The 12,932-nt window shown below is 42.6% G+C and overlaps 1 protein-coding gene across 4 annotated transcripts in view; it reads left to right on the top strand.

Annotated features, from left to right (window-relative positions):
* The first annotated feature begins 466 nt into the window (after window positions 1-466).
* The window catches only part of igsf9ba (immunoglobulin superfamily, member 9Ba), a 76,728-nt gene continuing 64,262 nt past the window's right edge, over window positions 467-12,932 (top strand). For all 4 annotated transcript variants that reach the window (XM_030109086.1, XM_030109087.1, XM_030109088.1 and 1 more), the window contains exon 1: window positions 467-769. In XM_030109086.1, the coding sequence (XP_029964946.1) occupies window positions 706-769 (64 nt within the window). In that variant the 5' untranslated portion in view covers window positions 467-705. The remainder of the gene's footprint in view (window positions 770-12,932) is intronic.

The following is a 12,932-nucleotide window of genomic DNA, read 5'->3' on the forward strand; positions in this document are numbered from 1 at the left end:
CCAGACACGGCGGGGGAGAAAAGGAGCGTTTAATGTCGGCGACAGCGACATGACAACAGCCCAGGGCTATGGATGAGTCACAGACCCTCCGACAGAGACCCCCCTCTCCCCTCCGCTAGAGATACAGCCGCCCTGCAGCAGAGAGGGCTGCTGGGGGGCCCGATATTGATATGAGGGACATGAAACAGAGAGCGAGAGAGAGAAAAGGCTGAATGGGTGATGGTGCACGTGGGGCCACTTTAGGAGAGGTGTTTAAGGGATGTGGACACGGCGTCTCCGTCAGTGCGCATGATACTGCGGCTCCACTACTACGGCACGCTCCAACTCACCTTGAATCGGCGCACACGGCCGCTTCTCCTGTCATTCCCGTGCGTAAGGCGTGAGGAGGACCAATACACGCCCCAAAGCCTCAATCAGCAGCCAATCCACTGACGGCAGAGGCGGACCTGTGGCTGCATTCTCACACTTGGTTTCACTATGCGCTCGTAAAAACGGCTCCGTCTACTACAAGCGCGGCGGTGCAGGTGCTCTGTCTGTTCGGGAGAGGATGCGGATGGAAGGACGGGGGAGGGAAGGGAAGAAGGAGAGAAAATAAGGATATGAGCAGGGGCTTCTGCTAGAGAGACCGCGGAGGTGCAAGGTCGAATATGAGAGATTGGTTGAACGGGGCACTTTGCGTGGTAATAGCTGGTCGGCAATAGTACTATGATTTGGTATGTGGCCACTCTGATAGCAAGTGTATTCAGCACCAGAGGAACGGCCGCTCAAGGTGAGTTGAAGTGCAATATATCTTGTGCCGCACATAGCTGATGATTTCTGCTGTCTGCCTGTGCGATGGTGCAGATTTTTTTTTTTCCAATTGCATGGCATTACCCCCCCACCCCCCCACCCCCCTCCTCTATGTTTGCTCCTGTGATCTGTGGGGGCAATTTCATCCTTCACAAATGGCTGCATATCTCCCGTCATGTCACGTGAAAGTTCAGTATAATCGGACCCAGATTGTCTGGAAATGGGATCATTCACATGCTCACATGTCCACAGTGAAAGATCCCGACAGAGATAGCCTGATTGATGTGTGTGGCGTGCGCGAGCACAGTGGAAGATGAGAGCCCCCCCTTTTTAGCAGAGGATGATGGTGGTGGTGGGGGTGTTGGGGGGGGGGGGGGGGTGCTCTGTATCATCCCATTTGAGTTCTCAACAGTGAGGGGTGTGACCGTCTCAGCCCTCAAGATGGAAAAGTAACTAAATAATGCATCACGTGTCAGATAAAATGCTCTCCTGGATTTGATAGAGCCCACTGCTGCATGCATGGGAGTCATATGCACGGTTTTTTTTCTACCCTGCACATGCATTGGGGAGGGGATGGGAGGAGGGGGGGGGGGGGGGGGGGGGTCACAGTGTGTGTGTGTGTGTGTATATATGTGTGCGCGCGCGCTCCCTCCAAGCTGCCAGCCTCCTCGAGTGCTGATCCAAGAGGTTCATTTAGCCATCCCTGCAGCAGCAAGCGGCACAATCTCTTCTTTTGTTCATATTTCTTTTCCCGGGCACTCTGTATTGACCCATGTACTTACTTAACCTTGCTTTTCCACTTGCGTCCAGATGAGGGAGACATGTGCCAAGCTGTAGGCTGCCGACTGATCCCAATGACCCCACATACCCAGTCAAAACTGGTCTGCCGGCAGGTCTGGCTCCTCCTGTGATTCCAGTCGAGGCTGAGATGAGCACACTATGAAAACTTGCTGTATTGCAGTGAAACACGTTTGATTTAGGAACAGGGGGTCTCTCAGGGGTGTCATTCTTTAAAGCACGAATTATCCACCCTATGAAAGGCACAGATGTGGCTTAATAATATCGATTCAAAGGTGTTGTCTGGTATCGGCACTGCACTGAAGGTGATTTAAGTCTTACAAGCTGCACCGGAGAGCCACAAATCACACTGTGGCCTATTAGTAATTACAAATGAGAGCCGGTCTGCTTCTTATATTACGCTGTCCCGCGATCTGCCGTCGTGTCTGCTTGCAGCGTGATGCTGCACAGCACCACTGAAATGGCTTTTAACGCCAGCTGTGACTGATTTTTATCCACTGTTAGTCTTGATGACGATAACACACAACCCTGTCGTCAGATTTAAAGGATTACTGGAAATAATAAGGACGATTTCTTCTCAATAATGTTCTGAGGAGAACTGATGTGCTTTAAGGACACAGTTGAGATTATTTGCTGGGAGCTGAAATTTTCTGTATACATCTGCTATGGTAACCTGTTTACCGTGAGACATTTTCCGAAATCATTTCACCCTCAATTTGAGGGAAATATGGCATCTTTATTGTGTCTGTAGCTAATTAGTTTATTATCTCATCAGAAACAGAGGAAAACAATAGATAGTATGGATTTTCCTTTAAATATGTATGTTTTTTAACCCTTTATCGGAGGTGTGTAACATTACAGTTTAAGTTTTTCCCTGAATTTACACAAAGTGCTTTCCTTGAAAGTAACACCTTGAGAGCTTTTAAATGTTAAAACATGCAAAAAATAGCTTTCCAGTGTGTTGTACAGTGGGTGCATGATGTTAAGGTTTCTAAGTGTCTCTCTGTTTCTACTGTAATTGATGAGTTGGCTGCCCTTTAAAGCTGTTTCATGCATGTAAGCTGAGTTTTTATTGCACAGCAGGAGGATGATATGACTTTTGGTTCATTCAGGATAACTTTGCCCGCTTTGTTCCCACTGTTGGCATTGAGCTCATTTTGTCAGTTCAGTTTCAACAACTGCATTAATCCCTGCTGTCCTTCCAAACAACTGTGAACCACTGGCATAATACTGAGGTTAAGATAATGATATTAAAACTTATAATGTTAAAAGTTGAAAAAAAATGATTTTTAAAAATTTTACAGTGTTGAACATATCCAAATCTTGGCAAAAATGGCACAGAAATTTATTGCATTTGTCTCAGAGGAGGACTCAAGGCACCAGACATGGCTGTATGTGTAACAGGAGTTCATTTATTCCAACACAAATAAACAAAAAAATCAAATGACCAAAATGCAAGTGTAAAGCAGGATACAGGAGCACAGACTGAGACACTAGAGAACAACCCACATGGAAACACAGACGAACCAACAGCCAGAACACACAAAAGACCACCAACAGCACCAGGTGAAGACAGTCACGCTCTCAGGCAGAGTGAAACACATCAGGCAGGCAATGACAATCAGACACGACGAGGGGAAGTCCGAACCAGAGTCTCAAAAATAATACAAGAAATGAAAGGTGACCCATGAAGAAACAATGTCTAAAAGAAGAAAGCTTTCAGTCATGTGAGTCATAACACTCGTTCATTCTCTCAGGCTAGAATATAAATGTTAATTATCAAATAATCTGATGTTTGTTCTGGAAAGATTATAAAGTGTGGACTAATGTTTTAGAATGCCTGGTTTCATTCAGTTGCCCAATTGAACTGCTCCCAACATGAGGTGATTAGTCTGAATCCAAAGATGTGAAACATTACATCAAAACGTTTTGATTGATCAAATAAATGACTAATTGCTGCAGCTTTTGTGATATTCTCTCCCCATCTCAGCCCTCCGAGGAGCAACGACAACGTGCACATATCTGAAAAATCTCAAATTAATCCTTAAAGCGGAGCGCCATCTTTGCACACCTCGCCTGTCAGACGAAGCTGGAACCATATGCTTTGCCGTTGCACCAGACTGGTCTGTCATAGCAACAAAATGGCGGCTCGCACCTGAATCCAGCCTGCCGCTTAGAAATGAATATTTTAAAGAAAGTTTCCCGAGTAAGCCAGTGTGGGTAATGTGGTTTAATCTTGTTAATTTTCTCCATGTGTGAGAGCAGCAGGTCAGATTTTGAGGTTCCAGCACACACGAATTAAAACAGATGGTCAGAAACGAACTTGGTCCAAAACAAAGAAGAAAAGTTGGATTAGGGCGGCTCAGCGAGCGGAGACTTGGCTCCTCTCTGACGAGCGGTATTCTGTTGTACGTGCACTTTGCTCGCTGTAAGGCATAAACACGGGGTGGATGAGTCCACAGCAAAATGTTGGACATAAAATGTTTCAATTACTCTCAGGAAACTACACTGGAGGCTCTTTAAATAAAACAGAATGAGCAAATGCTGGAACTGGCTTTGCAACAACTGCAAATATTCTTCCACTGTGTGACTGGACAGCATTGTGTAACGTGAGAAATACGTTCAGAGGGCCACTGTGATATACTGGTCATGGATATGTTCACAGTAATGATCCATCAAGGCAATAAAATAGATTAATCTGTTGTGTTTGAGCTAAACACAATAAATGTTTTGATGTGTGGATGAATGCTACGGCGAGTGACGAACATCAAGATAATGTCACCAGCTGATGATTACCAGAATGATTAAATTAACTGTGTGATGGATTTTGATACCCTCAATCTCAGCTTTGCTCAGGTTATTCTTCACATTTACACTGTTTAAAAACACACTTAAACAAGCACTGGAGGTGGTCTAGATAATATAATTTATGTTTAGGTGTGCTTTAACTTTAAACAGGTCTGAATTGCAGTTTGAAGGTGATATATAATACACTGTGTCATCTGCATATAGGTTTAGTCTTAAAAAAAAGCAAGACGCACAGTCATTGATGTGCAGACAGTAGAAATTCACATTCTCACATGAAATTGCACTAAGCAGTTCTTCAATGCTTGAGTTGTAGTTTGTCCATTAGCTTCAGGTTAAGTTTCAAGCAGTTGTTGGCTCCAGTGCATGAACGTTAAAATCATTTTTATTACTTACTGCTGTTCTTTATAGCATCCAGTCTTTTCTTGAAACATCAGATTTCTATTCTGGAAGCATCAGAAACACGTCATTTATGGTTTGTGTGATGCATTTAAAGCTACCAGCAAAGTAACGGTGCTGACGTAAAGTAAGGTTTTATTTATAGAGAAGTGAGAACAACTTATGAAAACTATCTTCTCAAAGCCAGCATCAGGTGATAATACCAGTGAACACCAACGTGCAAAAACACACCTCAGGTTGTATGTTTAAGGTTTATGGTGCTAGTTTGTATTGCCTTGTGTGACATTTATGACAGTTGAAATCCGCCTCTGTCAGTGTATCTTGAGAGCTATTCTGTCGTTTTGCTTCTGTGGCAAAAAAAATAAATGTGTGTTTTTAGTTGAAAGAAAGACCACCTTTGTTTGTGACTGCTGCAGTTTGCACAGACTTGTCCGGTCAAACAGCAGTGAAGTTTAATGAGTGAACCTCTGATTCGTTTACTTAGTCCACTGGTTTGGCATATTAGTCAAGCTCAATCAGAGATTGGCTAAAAGTTGGAAAATGACACCAGTGTCTTGGTAGAAGGAGGATTACATTATAATGGAGTGTTAAAGCGCTGTGAGGCACTTTGTGTTTAGGCATTTCATCACACTCAAAACTGAGTTATCTGACACAACACACTCACACAACACGATCGAGGTGTGTTTTTTTTTAATTTATTTAAAGACGTGCACTCTGTCATTAATCTCACGAATGTCTCAGTTTTTTTTAATTTTCCTCACTTCATGAAGAAGTGTTGGGCTTTGCACTCAGCCGTTGCATCATCCTGCGCTTTAGGTGTTTAATTAAATTACCAGCTCAACGTTAAAGATGAGGAAAGTTACGACTTTATTGAAAAGTCCTTCTTCCAAACCTCTTCAGAAAGTGTGACCGCTTGTGTTAAACACAGCAAACAAATGAGCTCCTCTAAGGTCGGCCGGACCACATTAGTCAATGAATGTACAGAGGAGCGCTCAGGTAGCAGCCATCAGTCACGGTAACTGGACGTCCGGAGGAGTTTTCTCCTGCCAAATGCCCATCGGAGAGACAGCATATGGTCACAGAGACCCGGGGTTAGTTCAACAAAGTCAACAGTGACTTGGCAACCAATCAAGGTGAAGCGAGCGGGACTCTGACGGCAATATAGAAGTAATTAAATGTCATTGGGAAGTGTCGGGGAGGGGTGTATTTGAAGGACCATTCTCACTGATGGCAGCCTGACTCTCCTCTCAGGTCCTGAGCTGGGACTTTGAGGGTCTTTTTTTAGAGCATTTGTGGAGCTGGCTTTGGGCCAGATGGTTTTCATCTGTAATTCCTTTCTTGTGAGCGGCCTTTCTTGATGATTTGCAGGAATCTGGAGCTCCCTCGTGAGCCCTGGCCTGGCACACTGCTTCCTAAAAGACAAGGGACACAGTCCATAGCAGCAGACAGGTTATGTGAACGTGTCAGAAATGTCGCTCAGTCGTCTGAAACCTCCCGGAGGGAGAAAGGTGATGTCTGAAAAGGCCCCCGCTGCTCCTGTGGGTCCAGCTCAGATAAACGTCTGGATCTGTCTGTGACACGAAGAGACGCTGCTGCAGTGTTTTGACAGCAGAGATATAATTTATCTGACATGAGCAGTGATTTCAGCGGTTTTAATGATATGGATTCAGGACACCAGTGTCTTTTCTTTGAATGTGTGTGACAGTGCAGTTTAATGACGTTTCATTTGATTGCTGCTTCTCTGCATTCTTGATTGCAAACCTAATAAAGCCTGAACATTGTTTCTGTTGAAGGGTCAGTCTTACTAGATAACAAAACAAGTAGATTTTGGTTGATCTGTTGCTTAATATTTGTCAGATTTGGAAGAACAAATCAAGGTTATGACAGGGTCAAACTTATTATAGAGCAATCAATGCAGCAAATAAATCCAGGAACTATTTTTCTGAAGAGTTATTAGTTCATTTACAGTCTTGATATGATCATTTCTTTAAAATTGCATTTTTAGTGCATCTTGCATCTTCTATTTAAAACTGACAGTGAAGAACATGTCAAAATGGTCTGTTTCATACTGAAAAGCAAAAACCTCCTGCATTTGTGTTAAATTCAGAAACATTCCACCAACTTATATTTACTCATATTATATCTTATCCTCTCTGTTACTGATGGTCTTTGTTTGCTGTTCTGGATGAACATCAACCGAGTCATTGTAAAAGACACTGTTCAGTAAAATCAATTAAAGTGTGCACACAGGAATGATTCATCATCTTATTTAAAGAAGCACACTCTTGTTTTCTTGTTGTATATTTGACCTCAGCATGAAATCAAAAGTAAATTCTGAAACTGATTTATAAGTCTAATTTACTATATTCCTGATAAGGAAAGCGTACGCTGCATCTTAGTGTGCGTTCAGCTGTTTGTGCAGACTGCAGGTCGGGGACTGAATTGTCAGTCAGGACTTTCTGTGTTGAGTTTGCATGTTCTCCCTGGGCGTAGTTTGTAAGAACATGTATGTGAAGGTAATTGTAGACCTGTCCAGGGTGAAGTTGGTGTGGTTTGCAATCACATCTCTTTATGCTTTTAGTGGAAAGTATAAACTTTTAGCCCCAATGAGGGTTTGAGGTAGCTTTCTGTGAAGAATTAACCGAACACAGCATATTATAAGGATATTACAGGAAAAAATATCAGTTAGAGGTCGACTCATGTTTTGGCTTGTTTTTCATTTTCCTTCATCATGTTCGATCAGATGTGAAAGAGTCATAATGCGCAGCTCATCAAAGCGAATCAGCATTTTCCAGCGTCTGCTTGCTTTCACACTGCGTCTTGTTTCGGTGCACCAGAGTGCAGTTGGTTCATTTACACTCAAACTCAGATGTAAACGCATTCTCAATATTCGCCATGAAAGCTGTAAAATTTGCACAAACTAATTTATATATAAAAAAAAAACATATCTGATGAAATTTTAAATTTATTAAGCAAGTAATATTCAAGCAATGTATTGATTAAGACCTATATGACTTGTATTGCTTTGGTGTTTCATTTTCATTTGTAAGCTCCAGTGAAAACCTTTTGTGAATGTTGCACAATGGGTTATTATATGTTGCCATAGTGACAAAAGCACTATAGTGAGTGCACACTGGCCACTGCTGTGCACGACCGTGTGCATTTTCTGTGCTGGCCAGCAGTGAAAGGCTTCATATTAGACTGTACTGGATGGGTTACTGCCATGCATTCAGAGATTTCTGTTACTAACTACATGTACATGTATTTTTAAGGTTGTAATCAAAGGGTTTATGATTGTGGAAATTAAAATATCCAAAATTCTGCTGTGATGCTTTTAATTTGAAATAATGAATGAAACAGCCACAGCGTACAGTTTAAGTCCTGAAGATCTAAAAGCAGATGGTATATTGTCATGTATGTTTTATATCACGTCATTTCATTGCTGGTGTACCATTTCTACTGGGTTTTAAATGAAACATTTTGATCTGAAAAGTAACCAGCCTCGCAGTGCAGTATGCAGATACTTTTGAGTAGAATCACAGTAGCCTTATAAAGTATCTAAAAATAGAGAACGTCACATCGGGCATGCCTCGTAATAAGGTCAAATGTCCTCAGCTGGTTTTCCACCCTGCTGATAGCCTTATCTCAACTGGGCAAAAACACCAAAACAACAAAAACAAAGCACAAGGTCATCTTACAGGACTTCTCATATTTTACAGCCCAAGTTTTTTCAGCCATCTGAATGTTGGCATATGCCTCCCTCAGTGAGTGGATACCTGTGTATACTACTCAACATGTGCTCTGAATGTGCTTGCAAAGCAGTTTCAGAAGTCGCCTCCTCTGATTTGGTTCACGATTCCTCCACAAACAGCGTAACTTCCACTCCTGTTATGTTTCTGGTTCTCCGTGCTGTACATTCTGCTTCATGGCTGTGGGAGTAAAGCCCAGTAATGAGCTTAGGAGAGGGGCTGTGCTCAAGCTGTGGATGGCAGACTGGCAGTGCTGGGCACGTGCCAGCTCTTTCTGGTGATGCCCTCTCCCTCCGCTCCTCCTCGCCCTCCTCCTCTCTACTCCCCTCAGCCAGGCTGGTCCTACGGGAGTCTCCTTGCAAACAAGGCCTGGGGCATTCTGGGAAAGCCAGTTTTCTAGATCGTGTGGCTCTGGTTGGACGGTCTGACCCTCAGAGCTCTCCTTCATGAAAGTGCGTAACGGTTTGCTGCTGGTCGTGTGGCAGAAAGTTGGAATGATGAAGAGACTGAAGTTGTGAAAGTCAACATGCTCAAACCTGTGGTCATTCAGGTATTAAATCCAGAGAATGCAAATAACTTGTGCAGAATATGATGTTGAGATTTGCATGGTCGTGTAGCGTTAGCACTCCTGCAAGAAATCGTCAGTTTGAACCTGGGTGTGTAGCTTTTACAGGCTGAGTCTGCATGTTCTCCCTGTGCAGATGTGGGCTTTCTTCGGGTATTGTCCCGATATACAGTATATGTGTTCAAAGCTCCACTGTTTTTTGCTTGGATCAGTTGGGTAAAGTGGTAAATGATGGATTTTTGCATGACAGAGTGATTTGATGGCATTATAATTTGCTGATTTAATATTTATTTATTGGTAACATTCTTCAAAATGGAGTAGCTACTTAATGACTAAATCATTTGGTTGTATATTTTCCACTTTCTTTGCAAAAACACTTAAACACTCAATAATGGTCAAATAACAAGGTTTGATCAAGAATCAGACAAATGCAAGACATGAGCATTTCACACCGTTCTTCAGTAAATTAAAAATTCTAGAAAGATTCTTATTTACCAAAGAAATGCAAACAGTTCTTTTCGCTGCTTTACTCAAGCAAAACCAATATTTTTTTATGATCCTAAGGAAAGTCTTAGAAAGAAGCTGGGTGGAAGATTTATTCATGAAAACTTTATAAAAGTTGTGGAAATTCAAGCTCAGGTTAAACTGGAGGTTTTTACTCAGCGGTCACAACAAAACTGCGGGCTTAAAACAGTAAAACCAACAGGTACAATGGATGGACCAAAAGAAGAAAAAAAAAAAAATCACATTTAAAGGTGCTGTAGGCAGGATTCGGCATCTCCGCCATCTTGCTTAGGGTTACCTAAGCAAGATGGCGATTTGACCCATCTAAGATGGCGATTTGAAACCCAGCACAGCCAATCCTGTCCTGTTTTCTCTGACATCACGCCCTTTCGCAAGTTAAGCCCATCCCACAAGAACGTGCGATGAATGCCCCTCTTCCAATCACGGTTAGAGCCTCAGGGGCTCTTCTGATTGGTCAAAGATACCTGGAGCTGTCGAGATTCCTTTTCAGCTCAGAACAGAGACAGATGGAAACGCTGCGCCCTCGCGGTGCAATTATACTACACTCCTAAAGGATTATCAATGGGTACTCTAACATTTAATCCAAAGAAAACACAGAAAAGTTAGCACTGACTAGCAAAATCCTGCCTACAGCACCTTTAAAGTACAACATGAGCTTTTGGGGAAAACATAGATCATAGAACAGTATATGGTTCCTTCCTGGTGGCAAAACAAACAATTGTTCATGTTTAAGAAAATAAGATATTCTGGTGGAAATAGAGGAAATTAAAAAAATGAACCAAAGTCTATTCGGCATCACCAGGTAGATTGTAGGTTTAGAGTTCGATCTTCTTCTTCTAAGGCTCTGATTCAGATTTACAAATGCTTTGTTTTGACATGTTTCTTGTCCAGACTGCTGGTGAATTAGCTTTAATCGCTCTGCGTGGGTGTTGAATTTTGGCCCCCCTCGTTCGGCACGTAGACCAGACGGTGCGTATCCTCCCTCGAAGCACATTGCCCCCGGGTGGTGTTTAACTGAGGCTGATCCGAGAACGCCACAGAGAATAACAGTGTTTGGCAGGGAGGCAGATGACCTGATGTGAACGTGGAGGCTGTTCCAAAGTTTTGGGGCTGCAGCTGAAAACGCTCCGTCAGCTCGGAGCACAAGTCCGGGTCTTGGAGCAATTACAAAGTCATGATTTGATGACCTGAGTAAGTGACGAGGAGTTTAGGGATGGAGCAGCGCTGGTGCAGAGAGACGGGCCAGACCATTCAAGCATTCATAGACTAATTTATTTATTTTTTTTTTTTAATAAATCCTGTGTTTTAAAGGAAGCCAGTGCAAAGAAGCAAAGATGTGTTCTGGTTAAAAGATAGGCGGAAGCATCACGGGCTGTCTGTAACCATGTCCACATTTCCAGCAGGGTGGTGCAGCATGGGGCAAAGCTTCATTTACACAAACCTGGTTCCTTTATTTAAATAAATAAAAAATCAGACAGAGTTCATATATGTGCAAAAACAAAACACAAAAACCCCTGAGATTTGGAAAAACAAAACCGCTCGACCAAGGAAAAGTCTTCTGAGTGCAGAAGGCGATCCGGGCTGCAGATCAGTGTGTGCTTCATGGTGTCGGCCCAGATGTTTCTCCACTAATGGACCTTCTTCTTTTACTCATTAGCTCTTGCTTGATGGAGGAGAGTCAGTGATAGAGAGCCGACTCCAGATCCAAATCTGTGAAATTACACCGAGTGTAGTGGGTTTCGAACACAATGAGCCGTTGCTGACCCCCTGATTATTCAGGCCTGTGGGTGGGTGATAAGGATCGAGACGCTCAGACTGGGCTGGACTGAGCTGATAATATCGAGACACTTCATTAAAGAAGGCAGAGCGGAGTCGTCTTCACGAGGACGGTCAAGTATTTGATGACATGCAGTGAAGCACCGTCACCAGTAATCGATGTTCAATGTTGAAATGCGTTTAACCGGTTGAGCTAAATGCTAGCTGGATACCAGTCCTGACAGAGGCGACTCGGTGAAGCAGCTCAGACGGACTGTTGTTACTCATTCCTCTTTACTTTAGTCACTGAGGAATCTTTACAACACTGCTCCCTTCATGTCCTACTTCCTCACCAGTTTACTGTTGATTTAACCTCAAACACGCTGCCTGCCTAAATGAACCAAGTAGCTTAAGATTTTAAGGCTAATCAAACAGTCATTGTTTCACATCATTAGCTAAATCTGTAATCTTGCTACAGTAAAGCTTAAGAATCGGTTCACAATCTGCTATTGGTCCAATAGTTTCTGTTTCTTCGGTGGCGATGCTAAAACACTCCTATGCATTGTTTTGGTGCGTTGTGTCAAATGACCCCTACGACGGAATTTCTGTAACATAGGCTCATTGATCAGCTTCAGCATCAACTGACAATCATGTGAAATTGAATTTCACGTTTGTGCATAATGAAAAACATTAAGAGGTGCTAAAACAAGCAAATGGTAAAAAAAAAAAATAAAAAAAATCAACAAACAAACCAAGGTATGCACATGTTAAATGATTCCTTTTCCAAACCTGGGGTATCAAACCTACAGCCGGGCGACCTCGTCTCCTCCATAGGCTCCAGTCTGGATGGATGAAGAGTGAAAATGACACAAAAAAAAGACAAAGACATGAAGTTTTTCATAAAACCTAACTGATGTTTCTTATTGATTTCCTTGGGTTTGAAATGCCGCAGACATGAAGTAATGAGACCCGAGCTGATTATATCAGTGAGAACTGTAGCTTCTGTATTAACAAAGTAGCATTGATGTTGTAAAAACGTGCACGCTAAATGCTGCCATATGCAGCCTATAGAACGCATTTTCATTGATGAAATTGAGAAAAAGTTTAAATCACATTTGTACATTTGTTTGCTTTGTTAAGGTTTTCTAACTGAAACAGTATCAATTGTCTAAATATCTGTATTTAAAGGTCATTGTGCTTACATTTCACTGTCTTGGGCCACTTTTAGCCAAACTAGACTGTATGTAGCCCCTAAATTACACAGTGTGACATTCTCCTTCAAGATCTTTCAAACTTGACTTGTTGAAATGAAACAGCTGTGATGATAAACTGGTGTAATACGTACAATTTTTGTGTTTCCTCTGCTCAATACAGACACTATATGGCTTCTCCTATAGGCCTGAACACATTTCTCACATCTGCAGTGTCTGTTCTGTGGCTCCACCTGCGCGTGAAGCACTTTCCCACCTCAGACAAGTGTTGAATCCACAGCGAGCGCTCTCATGCAGCTCGAGTGAGAGAGTCGTGGAAAGAGGAAGTGAGGGCCG

The sequence above is a fragment of the Salarias fasciatus genome, chromosome 14 (genome assembly GCF_902148845.1).
Source record: "Salarias fasciatus chromosome 14, fSalaFa1.1, whole genome shotgun sequence".
NCBI classification, from domain to species: Eukaryota; Metazoa; Chordata; class Actinopteri; order Blenniiformes; family Blenniidae; genus Salarias; species Salarias fasciatus.